Source organism: Vanessa atalanta, chromosome 28 (genome assembly GCF_905147765.1).
Source record: "Vanessa atalanta chromosome 28, ilVanAtal1.2, whole genome shotgun sequence".
In the NCBI taxonomy this organism is placed as follows: domain Eukaryota; kingdom Metazoa; phylum Arthropoda; class Insecta; order Lepidoptera; family Nymphalidae; genus Vanessa; species Vanessa atalanta.
The window spans coordinates 4,553,746-4,575,300 of NC_061898.1; the positions used below are offsets into that span (position 1 = coordinate 4,553,746).

General features: G+C 34.7%; 1 protein-coding gene across 1 annotated transcript; it reads left to right on the forward strand.

The window, feature by feature from the left end:
- The first annotated feature begins 9,087 nt into the window (after positions 1–9,087).
- On the forward strand, positions 9,088–20,280 carry LOC125074668 (ATP synthase subunit beta, mitochondrial-like). The gene is made up of 13 exons (XM_047686044.1): positions 9,088–9,150; positions 9,749–9,896; positions 10,289–10,366; positions 11,011–11,193; positions 11,572–11,709; positions 12,459–12,556; positions 13,662–13,760; positions 14,092–14,250; positions 14,978–15,100; positions 16,537–16,749; positions 18,465–18,584; positions 19,513–19,584; positions 20,164–20,280. Exons 1-13 carry the CDS (start codon positions 9,106–9,108, stop codon positions 20,266–20,268), a joined length of 1,581 nt encoding a protein of 526 aa, XP_047542000.1. The 5' UTR covers positions 9,088–9,105; the 3' UTR covers positions 20,269–20,280.
- Positions 20,281–21,555: the final 1,275 nt, after the last annotated feature.

Genomic DNA, 21,555 nt, shown 5'->3' on the forward strand with positions numbered 1-21,555 from the left:
ATTTAAATTTATTATTTTTTTATTTTTCCCTGATTAACTACAGTGATAGTTATTAAAAGTGACGTTACTTTTGACAGTTTTTTTTTTTAAAATAAAAATAGAATAGACTAAGGAAACTTATATTAGACTAGATGGAAATCCCCTTAAAATTATTTAACGTTTCAAAAATTATTTTAGGAGCTTATTGAATAAAGAATATTTTATATCTGTTAAATGAAAAATAATCTATTTCACAGATTATAAATCGAATATGTGTATATTTATTATACTTATGTAGATTTTTGTGTACATTATAAAGATGTACACAATTATAATAAATACAAAATTATACCGAAATTAATTCGAATTAACAATATTATCAAATTACTCGTTAGTAGTACTAAGATTCTACAAATACTAGCAAGAAGTTGTAGTATAAGTATTTAGCTTTTAATTGTAAAGGTAGCCAACCTTCATGTGTGTAGATAGCAGATTTATTTAATAAATTCAAAATTCGAAGCATAATCACATAATAAAAAAATGTATCCCGAGGCACAGACACAACAGTCTATGATATTGTATAATTAAAAAAAAATACTAGAAATAAATTGTAACTAATTTTATATATTTTTTAATTTATCCTACGACATAGCGGTGCTCATATTTTTACATCCTATAAGATGTTTTCTGCACCGTTAAGAAATAAATTTCGTATGAATGATAAGGTAAGTATATCTATACCCGTAATTATTATTTTATCTGTGGACAGGATTGTTTCGTACCTTCGATTTAAAATCGTATCCCGTGTGGGATCTTACGTCTGTCTATCCGTTTGTCATATTTATTTTATGTATATAGAGTTTGTGGATTTGAATCAAGGGGGTGTAACGTCAATGATTTAATTCAATTTTGAATTTTTACAGCGCGAAAACTTAGTTAAGTCAAATGAACTACTATTTTTTGGTAAGCATATGACGTAAGAATAGTTTGGACGATTTGTATAATGGGGTTTTTATTAAAATCTGATCTTAATAGTGTTTAGTAGTAATTAGGTTTTTAAGTAAAAAAAAATTGTGAAGGCTACCCGTAAAATTGGCAAAAACTTTTTTTTTTGTAATATTTGACAATTTGACAGGACGTTTGCCTAACAATGATAACGTCTAGGTCAGTAAAAAAGGATATATTCCGAGAGCATTATGTGCGTATCACATAGTAGGCGTTTAAGAGTTTTTTTATGTAAGAAATGAGGCGTACTGTTAATATATTTTAAACCATTGGAGATGATTTCTAAACACAAACAATAACGTCGAATATGATATTATAGATTCATTGAAATGTAATTAAAAGGGATGAGATGACCTGTTTGTCAAAAGTAACGTCAAAAATACACTTTAGAAAAAGTGATAGGTACAATTCTTTAATACAAACTTTTTTTTAAAATTCTTAAATGAAGCTAATGCTTAAACTGAATTAGGTCCAAAATTATACTTTAAGATAACTCCATTGTCAATAGATTTTGATAATATTACTTTAATTGTAATTTACTGGTTTTTTAAAGTTAACCAACAAATTATCAAACTGATTACAAAAAAAATAACAAAAAAGTCACGTTCACACGTTCGCACTTAAAACAACTATAACAGTAAAGAAAAACTTACATAACATTTTCCAATCTCCCATTGGCTGGTTTTGTAATCATTAGATAATTTCCACGTATCTGATTGGTCGATAAGCCACGCCTACACTTTCACGTTAGCTGTCCTTATGACATCGTGTAATGAAAAGGTAATGAAGACTCATTACCGCTTAGCGCTGTGGGTGTTTTATAGTGTACACTATTTGCCATTTTATTAATTTATATATTTTTTTAATTCCAGGGCAAGTACTCAAGTACACAATGCCACATATAGTAAGCCTTTTATTATATTTAATCATGCAAAATGCTAAATATTATTTCTAAACTTATAGAAATTAGACACTTCTTGCTTCAATTGAAAATGGTTGTCACAACGGCCAATAAAAACTATTTTATTGTGAAAATAGATAAAGACAGATTGTTGTTACTTTACAAAGTATTTATTTTAGGATTATTGGCGCCCGATATGGGATTATTTCAAACCAACACCTTTTTAACTGTTTATAGAGTGACAGATCAAATTGCTCATAAAAACAAATGTGTAATAGTGTAACAAGGTAATCATATATTATTGTGTTCGTTAAAAATCATTCAACGATATTCTTTGCGTAATATAAATCTATGTAATGTCTAAAATGGGGCCATTCAGGCCATTCGGGGGTAGGAGGGTCAACTATGTCTTATGTTTTCTTATAAATGTGGGTGGAAAAGAGTCCCGATAGTTCTTAAGTCAGATCAAAAAATGCGCAAAGTTAAAATTAATTGAAAAAGGTTCGATTGTCGAGGTTCGCTCGGATGCGTACAGGTATAAAACGATATTTCCATTTCTATGGTAACGGGCGGGCCAAAATATAAAGATTATTAGTACCTTTGAAATAACGAATAAATATTTAAAAAAATTTATTCTTTGAAACATAAACATTAAAATAAACGTATGTATTAATTTTTTCCTTCAGATTCTTACGTAATAAATATTAAAAATGGAGGAGGGGGTCGGCAAGCGAAAATAGTCTTACGTAATAAATGAATGGCCCCAATATGATAAAATTAAAATATTCAATATTATTAATCGTAAATCTGTCGACGATAAAGAACCTACCAGAACAAACATGGCGCCCGGCGTTATAATTGGCGCTTATGACGACGGAACGTGTTATGAACCACCGCGCGATCATTAGGAAGGCATTACAAGAACTGGAATGGATTAAAATCAATATTTTTGTACTTTATATAAGTTTGAGTCGCTACATATGATTTAAATCTACTAACTAAGTTATCACTATTTAAAATTTTGAACAAACTACTAATATGACTCAGTTGGTCGAACACCTGGATCTTAATCGACGGTCGTAGGTTCTAATTCGAATAAGCATATGTATTTTCATGCTTTATTTGAAAGAAAACATCGTGAAGAATCCGACATTTATTTGAATTTAATGAAATTCTGCATCATGTGTATCCACCAACCCACTTTGAATCGTGGTGGAATATGCTCAGCAATGGGACATTTATAAGCCCTTACTTGACTTATAAGAACAGTGGAGTTAGTTAGTTTGTTTTTTTTTTCGAAAGATATATATTTTTTTTATTTATTTAAATATACACATTGCTAATTACAGCCAGTGATAAAAATTAATTCTTATCCAAAAGTAAACCTAGATTTTAATATTACACAATGCGTGCAGTTAGCATAAGTAGGTACTAGTTAGGTCAAATTAAACATAAATAATAATTAAATTGTACTTATTTACCACCATGACGAGGATCTGATGACGAAGATGTCATCATTTTTTTATGTCGAATGTTGGCTTAAATTCAGTAGTGTTAGCCCAGGGTTAGTTAAACCTACGGTCCGGTACTCATATTACATACGATTTGCTAATATCTCAGCTGTATTGTACTAAAAGTTCTTGATTAATATATCTTGAATTATAAATACAATACTATTCCATTTAAGTACTTAAATTCATTTTAATTTCACATCCAAAGTTCCGGTAGCATATTTGACATTCCCAAAGGCATTTTTTCGCGAATCCATAAAGATTATCATAGATTATAAAAGCTCTCGACCAATGATATCGCGACAATTCAAGGTCGAAGTTGTTTCTTTGTCTCTACTTATCTTGTGGTTGGAATAGAATTTTTCTCTAGGATTTTTTAAGCAGTGTTAATAAGTACCAGTCTTGTTTGCTGGAGCCGAGATGGCCCAGTGATTAAAACGCGTAAATTTTCATGTGCTTAATTTGTGTTTATAATTCATCTCGTGCTCGGCGGTGAAGGAAAACATCGTAAGGAAACCTGCATGTGTCTAATTTCAACGAAATTCTGCCACATGTGTGTTCCAACATACCGCATTGGAGCAGCGTGGTGGATTGTGCTCCACACCTTCTCCTCAAAGGGAGAAGCGGCCTTAGCCCAGCAGTGGGAAATTTACAGGCTGTTAATGCTAATGCTTTGTTTGCTGCATCCTGACTGAGAAGAATTAAAAAAATATACTTAAGTGCTAAGCCCTTAGTAAATATCTACTTACCAAAAACATATACAAATATTAGCCCTTGACTCATTGTGATTAATTTCGTGACGACAGCGCGCGATTAATGTAGGTTGGATTTAAAAGGGTTGGTACGGAAGGCGACGCAAGTTTGTAAACAGTTAAATAATACACTTATAATAATGTGAGACATTATTATAAGTGTATTATTTAACTGTTTAGCATCGCTTATATACATTGAAATCTGGATTACTTGCTGGTGGACTTTTGTGCAGGCTACTCTGGGTAGGTACCACTCACTTATTATATTCTACCGCCAAGAAGCAATATTTTTATGGTTGTGTTCCGGTTTGTTTTGCGAGTGGTACAAGGGGCATAAAAACTTAGTTCCCAAGGTTGGTGGCGCATTGGAGGTGTAAGGTATGATTGAAATTTAAAAAGCGCCAATGTACATGTGAGGTTGTGACCACTTCCCTTCACTGGCAGATAGCTGATGTAATAAGGAGTAACTTAGACTAAAACAATAAAATTTTTGTTAAATTCAAACGCGCACGAAGTCATGGGCACAGCTAGTCTGTCATAAAAGTCGACAATTATTGTCACAGTGAATCTCATGTTCTCATACATAAGGTTATAATTGATCTCAATCTAACGTTATATTTTGTTATTCCCGCCAAGCTGATGTCGCTGACGTCCACGTTTGTTGTAGTACCGCCACTGCTCCTCGTACTTCGCTGATTAATAGAATAGACCAGCCTCTAATCGAGAAATATATTTCCGGAAGGTCTAGTCACGTAAACAAAGTCACTAGTCTAGAATTAGTCTTGGCAAAAGGAAACTATATGTTTCGGATAAAACTCTGTATAATCAAATCAAAATATATCAAAATATACTTTATTCAAGTAGGCTTTTACAAGCACTTTTGAAATTCGTCATTTGACAAACTATTCAAAGTAAAGCTACCTCGGGTTCGGAATGTAGATTCTACCGAGAAGAACCGGCAAGAAACTCAGTAGTTACTCTTTTTCAACATCTCAAAATACAGTGATGTTATTTAAGTACAATTATATATCTGTATGTTATGCCTCCTGCCTGGAAGTCAACAAGCATTAACTCCATGCTTTTTTATCATCGATATAATCTTGTGTCGAATAATATGCCTTCTGTATTTTTTACAAATGCATTGTTATTGCTTGTTAAGTGATTAATTTATATTGAATATATGAATTGTGGTTTTTTTTGCAATTATCAAGATACTAGAAGTATTAAAGTACCTAATTGGTGTTAATGTAAGTATTCATTGATACAATATTACGATTACCACAGCTATTATAATGGTTAAATAAATATTTGTGTTTCATATATAATCTTTTATTGTCTTAAAACCTTAATATATAATAAAGTAATAAGAAATAGAAATTATCTTAAAATATCCTGACATAAAGTATTAAGTGACTAGAAAAAATTTAACACGTGCAATTATATACGCTTATGAGGAATAAGTATTTTCTTTTTTTAAATTTTCTAATTCGCTTTTATATTCCTGTGTGGTATTTCATCTTTGTTGCCTTAGTTTCAATTTGATTTTATATTGGTTAGTTTGGTTCATATAAACTATTACAAAGAGCCGAGATGGCCCAGTGGTTAGAACGCGTGCATCTTAACCGATGATTTCGGTTTCAAACCCAGGCAGGCACCACTGAAATTTCATGTGCTTAATTTGTGTTTATAATTCATCTCGTGCTCGGCGGTGAAGGAAAACATCGTGAGGAAACCTGCATGTGTCTAATTTCAACGAAATTCTGCCACATGTGTATTCCGCCAACCCGCATTGGAGCAGCGTGGTGGAATATGCTCCAAACCTTCTCCTCAAAGGGAGAGGAGGCCTTTATCCCAGCAGTGGGACATTTACGGGCTGCTAATGCTAAAAAAAAAAACTATTACAAAAAAACTTTTTAAGGTTAATGTGGTTTATACCTTTAAAGACGTAGCACTTTAAATGTCACTCACATCAGATATTAATTATAATGTGTAATTTTTTTCAATAAATAAATAAATAATTGCATGCAAATATAAATAATCACAACATTTCGCATAGTGAATATCATACATTAATCGAGCTCTCGACCGATGATATCGCGTCAATTTGCTGTCAAATGTTGTTTATTTGGCTTTTATCCTGTTATGGTTGTAGTAAAGTATACATCATTTCTTCATAACGCCTCAAAAGAAGTACTACTTCGACAGTGATAATATAATTTAAATCGATTATTTACAATCGCGTTGTTTAAACTTGTGAGCGCCACCGTACACATCAGCTGTTAGTTCCCACGGCTCGAATCCAAAACTTGACACATCGTAATTGTTACAAAAGGTTTGAAGTCTATAAGTTTCGGATTTACACTAAACGAAAATAATATCGATTTAAGGCCAAAGGTTTGGAAATTAACGAAGTATTTACTTGGTAGGACATTGTGCAAGCCATCACATTCTACCGCCAAACAGCAGTACTCAGTTTGAAGGGTGAGTGAGCCAGTGTAAGTACAGGCTCAAAGGATCTTAGTTCCTGAAATCGGTTGCTCATTAGCGATGTATGGAATGATTAATATTTTTTACAGCGCCTTTGTTTATAGGTAAAGGTGACCACTTACCATCAAGTGACCCATTTGCTCGTCCGCCAACCCATATAGAAAATTACATGAACAATGAACATAACATCTTAGTTCCCAATGCGTCTAAATTTCTTACGGCGCCTGAAAAATGTCTCAGCAGTAATGACCACATATCATGTGACCACAATCAGGTGAACCATATGACCGCACATGTATTAAACAAATAAACTCTTATTGTTTTATAAAATTTACATTTAATTTATTAATCTGAACGCTAATTTTAAATTAATTAATTTTAATTTTTAAATTTATTATAATAAGACGAATCTAGAAGTAGTCCAGCTGATTTTATTCATACTCATTTCATGTCCGTCAAGTCCTGCTGCTATGTCGTCTACAAGTGCAGGGAAATCATTTGACTATAATTTTTAGCCAAAGATAGTTTGGATCTGCGGCAGATATCTCTCACCGAAGGAAAATTGTATTTAATAGCGGAAGTTGATTTGTATTGGTAAACTTTGACGACCTCCGTGGTCGAGTAGTGTGTACACCGGGTTTCATGGGTACGCCACTCCAAAGTCTCCAAAGTTTAGATAAAGTTCATTAGTTTTCTATGTTTTCTTGGTCTGGGTGTTTGTGGTACCGTCGTTACGTCTGATTTTCCATAACACAAGTGCTTTAGCTACTTACATTGGGATCAGAGTAATGTGTGTGATGTTGACCAGGTTAAAATATAGTTAAAAATATAAGCTGTGGATAAATCCGGCATTTATTTATTTATTCATATTCATGTTAAATCTGACGTAAAACATAAATACCAATAACATTTGAAATAAATAATAAATATAATTATCTTGCATATTATAGAAAGTGGGTTACCAGGGTGGCGGCGAAAATGACGATACGATATAAGAAAACACTTGTAATGCTCGTTACAACGGTTACAATACCAATGCCCGATATATTTAAACTGGCGGTATTTATACAAAAACATCTTGACCTAATTTAATACTAAATTCGCAAACTTAAAAGATAATATTAAACATTGTTTATTTTAATTATTCTAATGATTATTTACGGACAAATATTATTTAATAATACAGGATTATGTAACATTAAATATTATAGATTAATATATTACACCGGAAGTTGATAAGCAGCAGATAACCTAGCCAGATCAGTAAAATAAGATTCTAGTAGCTTAATCCTTACATTATACATAATAAAACAAAATTATTATAGCATTGATTAATCGACATAATTTGAGAAAATATAAATAACAATAAGCACTATTTATTAATTGCGCCGGAAGCTGACAAGCAGAAGGCGCCATTAATAAATAGAATAATATATAATAAAATGTTCCAAGTATAAACAAATATGAATCAACTATTTATTTGATTATGAAATTACTAATTAAATTGTTGAACAAAAGTTTTAATCTATACTTATAAATAATCATCAAGATGTACCCGAACTAGCCGTATATGTAGGACCGGAAGTATTAATTGAAAACAATTATTTGTATTGAAAAAAAAAAAAACAATATAAATCAGTACAGCTACTCAACAACAGATGGCGTTAGGTAATAAATAAAAAATAAAGTAAGCTAACTGTAATGTAACGCGTTGATAATATTATTATTAAAAAATTTATAATTAATAAAATTATATATAATAATAAAAATCACATATATATTGCTCAATTCTTTTATTTTTTAAAAATAAAATAAGAAATGAGTATTTACTTAAAATAAAAAAAATATACATAAAATTGACGTTTACAAACGATGTCAGAGACTTTTAAATAAAATACGATAACGATGATTGAAAATGAATAAGCTTTACAATAATTTATCGAAGTTATTTTCAAACAAACATAAATGTAAGTTTTATTTTAATTTATTTATTAACACATCATTATTGTTTATTTCCAATAAAAAGTTCAGATGACAATTTTATACAATAAAATATTTTTATTAAATTTTCATATAGAAAAAGGCAAAGGTATAATACCATAAAACCTACTCTTCACTACCTAAACAATAAAAACTTTTAATTGGTTTTTTATTTATTTTTTTTCAATACAACAGTTCAGTCACCTTATTTAAATTTATTTTTAAATATCAGGAACGTCTGCATTGAAAAATGTTATACGTCTTTTCTGTAAATCTAAAATTATACTTGCGTTATTCATTGAATAGACACCATTTCGTATTAATTTTATACATTACAGATACGAATAATAAATTATATTCAAATAATTCATCAATTCAAAACCAAACCAATAATTCAAATACTAAAATTGACAATGAAAAGAAGGAAACAAATAATGTAGTATATGTAAAAGAAAGAGATGAATACAAATCCTTTCGTTCTCACAAAACTATGAAAGTTGGAGCTTGCGCGTTTTTAAACGTACCAGTTGCGAGAGTAAGTAAATTTGTCTTTTTAAAATTCCCATTACTTATAATATAATTCTAGTAGAGTATGTAGCAGCACATCTGTTTGTCGTTACGACGCTAGCCACTAGATAGCCACTCCAAGCGTATACAACAACTACACGCTATCATGTCGCTGGCTCACTCGAACACAAGTCTTTCTTAGAATAGACGATGAGTGGATGGTAGTCAGATAGAGACCTTTACAAAGCTCTACCAATTATCTCCTATAATACTGTATGTCCTATCAATCCAAATCAAAATTATTTATTCAATATAGAAGCTTTATACTTATTGTCAAAATAAACACTACCAGTGGTTCGGAGAGAATATATGATGTTTGATGAATGTTAGTGTAATAGTTTTAATATCAAAGGAATAGCTCGGAGGCAATCGTTCCGTTCCCAAGTTGTTTTTTTTTTATATCGCGTTGCATTCGTACAAGCATTGATATCGATTAATTGTTAAGTTTGTGCTGGAAGTGGTTACCTCAATAGTCGAAAAGATAAATATGAACCCCCTGCTTAAATTCGCATGTGAATATAACTAGAATACGAAAGATAATCTCAATGTATATCTTACTTGTTTAGTTCTCGACCCAACCAACCAAAGCACCCAAAGCTCCACCTAAAGCACCACCTAAAGCGTCACCTAGAAGAGAAAGAAAGGAACCGATGAAAAAGTCATCGCCCCCACCTAAGGCTCCGGGTGCTGGATCGGAAGGGAGGATTATTGCAGGTGATAATTATGATGATAATATTCTTATGGCATTGGTAGGCGCGAGAGCCGAAATAGCCCAGTAGTTAGATCGCGTGCATCTTAATCGGTGATTGCGGTTTTAAGCCCAGGCATGCACCACTTAATGTTCATGTGCTTAATTTGAGTTTATAATTCATCTCGTGCTCGGCTCTTGTGAAGGAAAACATCGTGAGGAAATCTGCATGTGTCTAATTTTAACGAAATTCTGCCACACGTATTGGAGCAGCATGGTGGAATATGCTCAAACTTTCTACTCAAAGAGAGTGGAAACCTTAGCCCAGCAGGGGGAAATGTATTCAAATTTGCCTAATTTATTTTTTTTTCCTGTAAAATAGTTCGATTTGATCCATTTTAAAATTTCTATTACACAGTAATTGGAGCGGTCGTGGACGTCAAATTCGATGTTCACTTGCCGCTTATTCTAAATGCACTCGAAGTTCCAGGACGAAGTGAGTGATACTTTACATACATAACAGAGATCACCCACCAGGTCTCTGCAAAATGCCAATTTGTGACACTAGTTTCGTTTCTGGTTTAAAAAAATATACGAAGCCTTACCATACACCCTACTTATGACAATGATTGCAGCACGTATTTTAATTTATTCAAAAAATAAATAAATCTTACGATTCATAAACAAACAAACAATCAAGACAAAATGTAACATGAGAAAGAAATATTGATGAAGCAGAATTAATGAATGACTCCATTAGAACGCGTAAATCCTAACCGATGATTGCGGGTTAAACCCAGGCAACCACCAATGAAGTCCTATGTGCTTAATATGTGTATAATTCATCTTCTGCTTGCTAATGAAGGATAACATTATGAATCCTTTGTATCTTATTTCAATGAAATTCTTCCATATGATATTGGAGCAGTCTGCTGGAATTAACTTCAAACCTTCACCTCAGAGAGAGAGGGATTAGTACAGCAGTGGCATAATAACAGGCTGTTATATTTAAAGACCCATAAAAACTAGATAAAGGCCACGGTTTTGTCGAGGAGAGGTTTTGGGGCTTATTTTAAGAGAGAACTAGTGCGTCTCGTAGATCAGTATTATCGATTGGTAACCAGTTAAAAATGTTTCTAGAACCGCGTCTGATATTGGAAGTCGCTCAACACTTAGGTGATTCCACATGTCGTACAATAGCAATGGACGGTACCGAAGGTCTGGTCCGTGGGCAGCCGGTTATAGATACTGGGGCTCCCATTACAATACCGGTTGGTGAGCCAACGTTGGGCAGGATTATAAATGTTATTGGTGAACCCATTGGTGAGTTTGGTTATAGTTTGTAAATAAAAAACAAATGCATGATACACCTCACGAGTGCCTTTCATAAAGTAATCCTTCATTACGTCTCTATGATATCCTTTTAAAAAGCAAAATCGGCACTCCAGGTCTTCTTTCCGTTATTATCGTAAGCGCTGCCATAATCCGAATATACTAAGAAATATAAATGCATTGAATCTCGTTTCAACAAATATATGATACATGAAAAAAAAAACGTAGAAAGTATACTTAAGAATATCTGTAATGAGTTGTTTTTCATTAAAAATACATGTTAATATACGCATAGTAGAACTTGGTGTAAAATTTTTGTTTAAAGAAAAACTAAATGTATGCTTAATCTAGAATTTTCCATATACTTAGACGAACGTGGTCCAATCGAAACGGATCAGTTCGCGCCGATACACGCTGATGCTCCGCCATTTGTAGAGATGTCTGTGGAACAAGAAATTCTCGTCACCGGAATCAAAGTTGTCGATTTACTCGCTCCTTATGTTAAAGGTTTGAGCAGATATATATAACGTTAATAAATATTGTCGTTAAATTAAGCTATTACATTCTTAAATTCACTAATAAAAAACGAACCAACTTTATTATCTTGGTGTGCGTGATAGTTACGCTTGACAGACGCCAAACATCATACTACTTTACTAGTGTGCGTGCGGAGCCAACTGTTGGTCGCCATTTTTTCGACGCGTTCTCAGCTTTGACAGTCTACATAGACAAAGAACCAAAGCTGGTAACGTTAGTAGAGTCCAATATCCTGACCAACACATTACCAATCGCGAAGCCCTGACTGCAATGGAGGTCCAGTATCTAACTATTTACTTAGTGGTAGGGCTCTGTTCAAGCCCGTCTGGGTAGGTGCCACCCACTCATCAGATATTCTGCCGCCAAACAACAGTACTCAGTATCGTTGTGTTGCGGTTTGAAGAGTGAGCCAGTGTAACTACAGACACAAAGGACATAACATCTTAGTTCCCAAGGTTTGGCGCATTGGTGATGTAAGGAATGGTTAATATTTCTTATAGCGCCAATGTCTATGGGCGGTGTTTGCCCATAAGCTCGTCCGCAAATCTATGCCAATATTATGCTTTATTTGGATTTTGTAGTATCATCAGTATCAGAATCTTTGCGGCCCTTGTCACCTGTTTCTCGCAACTGCTTTCTCGCTCTAAAATAGAGACAGCGCTAAAAGTCTAAAACATATAGTTCGCGTATTAGTTTATCTGCCCTCTGTTTGCTTTTAGGTGGTAAAATCGGTTTATTCGGTGGTGCCGGTGTCGGGAAGACGGTTCTGATCATGGAGCTAATCAATAACGTGGCGAAGGCGCATGGCGGGTTCTCGGTGAGATTATCTTACTGACGCAAAATGTCGATGTTTTAAATATAAAATTTAATAGAGATCTACATGATTGCCATCAGTATATAGTATATAGGGGTATAAGAGACTTATACTTGGTCCATAGGGAGTTGTGCAAGCCCAATGCTAGGTATGAACAGTTATATTTTGGTTTGAAGAGTGAGCTAGTGTAACTAGAGGCAATCTTGGCTCTCAAGGTTGATTGGGTATTGTTGGTGGAATGGTCGATATTTCTCACGGCGTCAATTTCAATGGGCGGTGGTGACTACCGTCCAATAGGTTGTATTTACATTTTCCATTGGAGTCCATTTGATAGATTTGATTAAGTATCTGAATAAGAAAATATAATCAAATAGTTAGTTTGGTATATTGGTCATTTAGTAATGTGAAATGTTGGTCAAAATTATGTTGGTCGTTTTTTTTTGACATTGTCCGGGTAGACATATGAATCCACTCCACCTGATGATAAGTGGAAGTCGAGTCCAAACGCGAAGACGACCAGTACTTTACTTGGTGGTAGGGCTTGGTGCAAGCCCGTCTGGGTAGGTACCACCCACTCATCAAAAATTCTACCGCCAAACAGTAGTACTCAGTATTGTTGTGTTCCGGTTTGAAGGGCGAGTGAGCCAGTGTAACTACAGGCACATGTGACATAATATCTTAGTTACCAAGGTTGGTGGCGCATTGGTGATTTAAGGAATGGTTAATGTTTCTTACAACGCCATTGTCTGCACTAGTCGCCCTCGCCATGCCGGCCCGCAAGACGCCTCTTCACGCCTCGTTTGAAGGCAGCCAGGTTATAAGAGGAGGGGAACAGTGTGCTGGTAGAGAGTTTAATTTTTTGGTACGACAAAGCAAAGAGTTGCTGCGCTATCACAGTTTAGCGGTAACATCGCGAGCCAGCACGCGTAGATCTGCGAAGGAAAGGGGAAGCAGGAATTAGAGAGAATAATTCCTCCGATCGCTCGCCGTGATACAGTCGATAGAAAGTATTGTACGTTGGCTGCAAGTTTTACCAATTTTTTGCAATTATTTCTCGGAAAATCTCATTGTCACGATACGATTGGATGTCTCTATAACTTTGTTCTAGGTGTTTGCCGGTGTCGGCGAAAGAACGCGCGAAGGTAACGATCTATACAATGAAATGAAAGTCGGTGGCGTTATCACGGATAGCTACAAAACGTCGAAGGTACACAATGACATTGAATTACATAACCCTTTTTTATGTTATGTGTGGCAAACGAGCAGGAGGCTCATCTGATGGAAAGTGACTACCACCGCCCATGGACATCTGCAATACCGGGGGACTTAAAGGTGCGTAGCCGGCCATTTGCCGCTCTTTGCTTGAAGGTTAATGACTTGACTCCCTTGAAACTGCCGTGACCGAAATCGGTCAGGAGGACGTCATCATCAACACGGTCATGGTATGTGATGGAGTAGCCGGCAAACTCCTCAAGGCACCATTTTCTTTTTATATTATTTATAATTTTACCTCCATTATCCATTAAAATCTTGTACAGGTGGCATTAGTGTACGGTCAGATGAATGAGCCGCCAGGCGCCAGAGCTCGAGTCGCCCTCACAGGACTGACTCTCGCTGAACATTTCCGCGATAAAGAGGGTCAGGACGTGTTGCTGTTTATTGACAACATATTCCGTTTCACCCAAGCGGGGTCTGAGGTGAATGACCTTTATATACACTACTAAAATAATTAAAAAACAAAGTAAAATATTTAGACATATGTCACGATAAATTATTAATTTAAATTATTAGTTTTCTTAATTATTATTTATTATATAATAGTTTAAAAAATGTATTACGTTTCTTATTTTTAATTATTGTGCTTATGTTAAATTTATATTTTCAATTCCTGTAAGTAGTAGAACTTTTGCCTTGATAATTTTGTAATTAATTTTTCTTTTTTTTTTATATTGTTGGTTGTCCTAATGAAAATAAAATAAAATAAATAACGTAGTAATAGTACTTAAACTTAAATCGTGTAACTTAACACTACTACCACGTGCGTGATACCGTTAGTGTCATATAAATGATTCGCGTGCTCTTAGTAACGAGTTACATTAACACGCGTACGATATCGCTAATGTGTTTCTGAGCACTTACCACCTGGTGGTAAGTGGTCACTGACGGCCATAGACAATGGCGCTGTGAGAAATATTAACCATTCCTTACATCGCCAATGCGCCACCAACCTTGGGCACTAAGATGTTACGTCCCTTGTGCCTGTAGTTACACTGACTCACTGTTCAAACCGGAACACAATAATACTGAGTACTGCTATTCGGTGGTAGAATATCTGATAAGAGGGTGGTACCTACCCAGACGGGCTAGCACAAAGCCCTACCACCAAGTAAAATTGATTTGGATATTCTTTTACGTAATTGTTAGGTATCAGCACTCCTCGGTCGTATTCCGTCCGCAGTGGGCTACCAGCCCACGCTGGCGACGGATATGGGTACGATGCAAGAACGTATCACCACGACGAAGACAGGTTCGATTACAAGTGTACAAGTAAGTAATTACGATGTGTGTGTGACCTTGAAGTTTTTATTTAAACAGCCATTATTGATTTGAGGATGTTTTCGTTTTTGGTAACACTAGAGCAGGGATGTTATGGATTTGTGATTTCGGATATGAATAATATTTTATTGGCTACAGACACGGTTACGGATACGAAATTATTTCGGATTTTTCCAATTGTTTCGGATATTTCAATTACGGATACTAAATTATTTAGAAATTAGAAAAGAAAAAAAATACTAGATAAAAATTTGACTTCAATTGTTGGCTTTATTTGCTATACGGTTAGAATAAAACAAATAACTGTGCAAAAACAAATTATAATAAATATTTTTTGCATCGGATTCGGGTACGTTTATGGATAGATTTTTATTTCGGACTAGCTGTGCCCGCAACATCGTGCACGTTTTAATAACAAAAAAGTTTTCGTTGTAGCCTAAGTTACCCTTTATTATATCAGCTATCGGCCAGTGAAAGTACCCTGTTATACCCTGTTCAAGTTAGCTTGATCTTTTGTACAGACGGGCTAGTGATGAGAAACAGAAAATATAATATATATATAACAGTCGATGGAACGATGGAATGCGTAATTCAAAGTAAACTTATTTTTCTAAAAAGAGTTATACCAGCTAAAGAGACCTCGAACACTAGCCAAAGAGACCCCCGTTCGTAACAATTCTATTTAAATTGAAGCAATAATATATAATAGAAAAAGTCTTAAAATTTTCGGATAACGCTTGAATCTTTACGAACTTTTGTATTATATGTATTTTTATAAACATTTTTACAATTTTTAAAGTAATTAAATTAAGAAAATAATATATGCGTCATTGCAAGGTTATGTCGTTTCCAAAAATTTACATCTATCTGTCAAAAAGATAAGCTATCTTAATACGGTATATTAATTCCACGAAGTTTGACAGCGTCAGCGTCGACAATGACGTTGCAGTCACAGTAATTCCCCGGTGACGTCACGAATGTTATTGGACTTTATATCATAAAACCCAATAATTTTGTATGCGATATTTACCCAATTAAATCTTCTATATGTACATAAATATATAAAAGCGAAATACCCCTCACTTATTAATAACGAAGTCTCAGACACCATAACACCTAGAAACTTATAATTTGGCAGATTCCTTATAGGGCGTAGACATCCGCTAAGAACTGATTTCACGAAACTCCATCCCTAAGGGGGTCGGATTTTTTTGTTTTATAAATTTCGTGCGGGTAAAGCCGTAGGTTCAGCTAGTATTATATATGTATGTTATAACCGATGCGTATGAGAAATGTTCAATATATACAAATGTAGGAACATTCTTTAAATTGAAACGAAGTTCTTTTGTAGAGTGTAGTGTAGCCTGTAACTGTAATATTTTAATTATGATTTTTTTTTTCTTGTTGAATATTGCTCATTATCCTAGGCAGTATACGTACCAGCGGATGATCTGACGGATCCAGCGCCCGCAACGACATTCGCCCACTTGGACGCAACGACAGTTTTATCCCGAGCGATCGCTGAACTGGGAGTGTACCCAGCCGTCGACCCTCTGGACTCGACATCCAGAGTTATGGACCCTAATATCATTGGACCGGAACATTATGGCGTGGCGCGAGGTGTTCAGAAGATTTTGCAGGTTCAGTATTCGCGGATCCGTTGAGGCTTATAGTCGAATCTAGTTTTCTAAATCTTTGTTTTTCACTTTCTATTAAGAATTATCGAGTGAATGAGAATTAGAGTAAATGAGAGATGAGAAATGTATTTTGCAAAAGTACGTCTCATGTGTATGTTAATAGTCTCGAGTATTGGGCTATTAAATACAAATATAGTTTTTCAAAACCGACCAGTAGTTCCAGAAATTAGCGCATTCAAACAATAAACTCATCGACTTTGTTATATTAGATGGGTTGAACTTTATATATATATATATAGATATATATGTATATAGGTAGGCATACGACTCCACTCCACCTGATGGAAACGCGAGGACGGACAATACACTCAGGAGTAATGAACTGCACTTGCCGGCCTCGCCACGCCGGCCTGTAAGATGCCTCATTTGAAGAAACCCAGGTTATATGAGGAGAACACGTGTGCTGGTTGAGAATGCTGTGACATCGAGAGCCAGCACGCGTAGACTCGTGAGAAAGAGACGCAGGAGTTAAAGAGAATAATTCCTCAGAGTACTCAACGTGATACAGACGTCGATATTGTAACGTTATTGTCGAAAGATTTTGTCCAAATTAGTTGATTTGTGTACTGAGTCGAATCAAATTCTGGGAAGTAGGATATAATTATTTATATTGAGGAAAATGAAATTAAATATAATATGTCTTGATTCATACGTTATCCGAAGAACGTTTGGAATGACGCTCAACTTAAGTGTTCTGCAGAAACATGTTATTTTAATATGAAAGTCTTAATATTTGACGGATCATCAGAAGGACTTTATCCTCCACGGTGGACGTGATAATGGCGGAATATCAGAAATAAAGATGCATCGTAATTGTTCAGTTCACTATTATTTAATTTTCCAGTACAAATACACAAAGTATAATACGGTTTGGTAGATTAACTTGGATTGATTGGATTAACCTACTGGAGGTTAGGTAGTGTCTGCCTCGGGCGACGGTGACCAAGTTGAATAAATCTGCTGTCAGAACGTTTTACGACACACAAACCTATTCGGGACTACCCCGCTCTTAACATAAATATTCGATTATAAATAAATAATTTTCAAACCGGATACAAACAACACGAACGCCATTAAAAATAGACAAACTATGATTAATACTATATCTCCCTCTGAAATTATTTATCAACGCGCGTCATATATGTATATATTTTTGTAACGATTAAAATTAGAAATTATAATTCATTTGGGGCCAATAATTCAGAATTTTGTTCTAAATTAATTGCGGTCTGACTTATATGCGGTCGATCTAACCTTATATTTAGTGTGTTTTCTATAAGACAATCTATCTTATATTTTTCGAGACAAGTAACGAGCGGAGAATGAGAAAGGAGAAGTGGACCTAAGATGACATGGATGGAGCGTGTGTGATACGAGAGAGATAGGATGTAGACGATCAGGTGATGAATAATACAGGAGAATGGAAGGAAAAGACATGCTGTGCCTCCCAAATAAATTGGGACGCGGCCAAGGCGAACATATATGTACATTGGACATACATTGTTCCTTTTTAAATTTTGTGTTTAAATTTTTCAAAAAGTAGTTTTTCGTGTAGTAGTTTTTTAAGGCAGGTTATAGATAGATACTAATTTATCGAGACGTATTTTCAGATGTCTATGTTCCTAATTCTCATAATTGTATATTTAAATAAATGTCAGGACTACAAGTCACTCCAGGATATCATCGCCATATTGGGGATGGACGAACTCTCGGAGGATGACAAGTTGACAGTCGCACGGGCTAGGAAGATACAGCGGTTCCTCTCGCAACCGTTTCAGGTGAGATTTATGATTTGAGACGAGGCAATAAGAATTACTTCTCAAGTGCATAGCTATTTGGTAACGAAGGTTTGTCGGTTTGCTCCTGTTTTTTGTACTCGTCTTTACTAATATTATAAATGCAAAATTTCGTCTGTGAATGAAACTCTGTCTGTCTGTTGCTTTTTCATTACCAAACCACTGGACTAGCCCCTAAAACTCGATCTAGTATTTCCGTATATGATCCACATGTCTCACCGGGTGGTCTTTGCTGTCTGTGTATTGGTACGAATTCTCCAGTTATTATACCGCCAAATAGTAATTTTATGTTCCGGTTTGAAGGATCATTAACCCAGTGTGATTAAAAGAACAAGGGATGTAATATTTTAACCTCTGTCGAAGCGCGTTCAGTTTTAGTTTAAGCACGTTGCTAGTGCCTAGAGCGTCAAAGTTTCAATTTAAAGTAGAGGATGAGAAAATAGAAATCTTTGCGTTATCGAAAATACTCTTCTTATATTTAATATATATATGTCGGAGAAACATAATTCTTGTTGACATCATCGTCAATGGTTATGGGCTTAGTGGGCGTCATTAGGGTAAAGAAAAAGCACAAAACAAACTATCACGTAATTACAGTATTTTAATTAATATAAAGTCAACAAATTAACACTTTAACGAGTAACAAAACCGAGCAGCGGGTTCAGTCACCGATCTGACCTTTTATAGGCAGTCTTCTACACTTTTCAAGATCCACCTCGATCTGTCACTTTTTCTAATCAAACAAAATGTATCCCTCAAAACTGTCTCAGCCTCTGTCAACCAGATGCCGCCTCGACCCCACTCGAGGCAAATGTTTCGCTCTGATTGAAGGTTTTAAATTGAGAAGGATATAATATCCTTAATAGAAGAATAGAATATTTAAGATTTTTAGAGATTACATTTGTAAAAGGTGGCGGAGGTGTTCACCGGTCATGTCGGTAAGATGGTGAAGCTGGAAGAAACTATCAAGGGATTTAAAAGGGTATTTTATTTTATTTCGTTTAATTTCGTGGTAGGGATTTAGACATTTTCCCCCGACAAATAGTGATACATAGTATTCTTCCGTAGCGATTTGAAGGATCAGTGAGACGGTGTTACAGGCACAAGGGACATAGCATCTCAGTTGCCAAGGTTGATGGCGCATTGGCGATGTAAGGAATGGTTAATTTCTTACATCGTCTTGTGATTTTTTGCAGCGTGGTGGAATATGCTCCAAACCTTCTCCGCAAAGGGAGAGGAGGCCTTAGCCCAGCAGTGGGAAATTTATAGGCTGCTAATGTATGTATGGAAATGTACAAAACAAAATTGGGTACTTATCACTGATTACCAACTAGCTATCCGTCCCGGCTTTACACGAGGGTTATATATCTTAGATTGAACAACCAATCAAAATTTCTTGTTTTTACTTCTGAATATACATTTATATGCATGTATTATACATATAAAACTTCTTTTTGATGAAAACCGCATTAAAATACGTTAAGAAGTTTAAATGACCTAAGCGTACAGGAAGGGTCTTTGTTTTTAACGTAGTGATTAAACATATTAGTATTCATTGAAGATTCTAAATGGAGAATTGGACCACATACCGGAGGCAGCATTTTATATGGTGGGGACGATTGAAGATGTGATCGCCAAGTCGCAGTCTCTCGCTAAGAATATTTAAATACATATTTTACTCAAAAATGTGTTGTTTTTATTTATTTTTAAAATTTTAACAGACTTGCCGCCTAATGCATTAATGCCTTGTAGCGTAATACATTAAGAAAAAAAAGGAGCGCGCGATCGCCTGTCACAGAGGCTTGGGTTAACTTTTGGCGCGAAGTTTGAGCGCTTCGGATATATTATTCTGAGGCATTGAAAATTTGTAATTTTAGTTGGTTTGTGTTATAAATTATTATTCATTTTAAGTTATTAATGTTATTGATGTAACAAAGTATTTATAATGACTGAAAAAAAATTGAATCGAATATATTTCTTTTAATAAAAAAATTACCTTTTTTTGCATTTAAAAAAAATATTTGTTCAATTAGTTGTTTAATACAAAGACAATACAGGCACAGATAATTTTACATTTTACTTATTTGATATATTTTTAAAAGTATGTATTTGTACAAAATGGCCGAAATGACACGGCATTCTATCCAAATAAACTGTTTTCGTACGCTCGCATGGCTAATGCTGATCCTAATAACGTAATAGTAAATTGTAGGTCTGAGAAAGGCCTACAGTAAAGTCTGTGAAAACGAGTGTGTTACTTTTAAGGTTAAGTAAAGTTTCAACATGAATAAGTCCCTTAATAATTTAGTTTTGATTGATTATCGGCGCTGCGATCGGGTTCCAAGATATTTTTACCAAAGTCAAAACATACAGCTTATATAGTTTTCAATGGAGATGTTCGAACTATGTTTTTAGCGTATATGCGGCCATCTTGGTAAAGTGACAGCTGTCAAATTTGACAGTGCCCAACTTGTCAAAAAAGCGAATGTCGTAAGACTCGAGTAACTTTCAGTCAATGGGTTATGTATTGCGAAAATGTATTTTGCGTACATTTAAAAACACAAATAGATGTTAGCTTGTTTAATAAATATAAAAGAACGAGAATTTATCGTCAGTATTTCTAAACAAAATACATTCAATTAAACATAATCATTATAAAAGTGTAATTATAATGTAACTACACGCTGGTGAGGCTTCTGCCCTCGGGAGTGGAAGTTAGCTGGACCCTTGCACTTTGACGGTCACGCCACACATCTGGGAAGGGGGCGCGTTGATAATCTGGAAGGAATGTTCCATAAATAATGAAACGATAGAAGTTTTCGAGCAAAACGTTTAAATGTTGACCTGTCTTAATCTATACTAAATAAATGCGAAAGTAACTCTAGTAGTCTGTCTGTCTGTTGCCCTTTCACGACAAACAATTCATTTATGAGGACTTAAAAATATTTTTTTA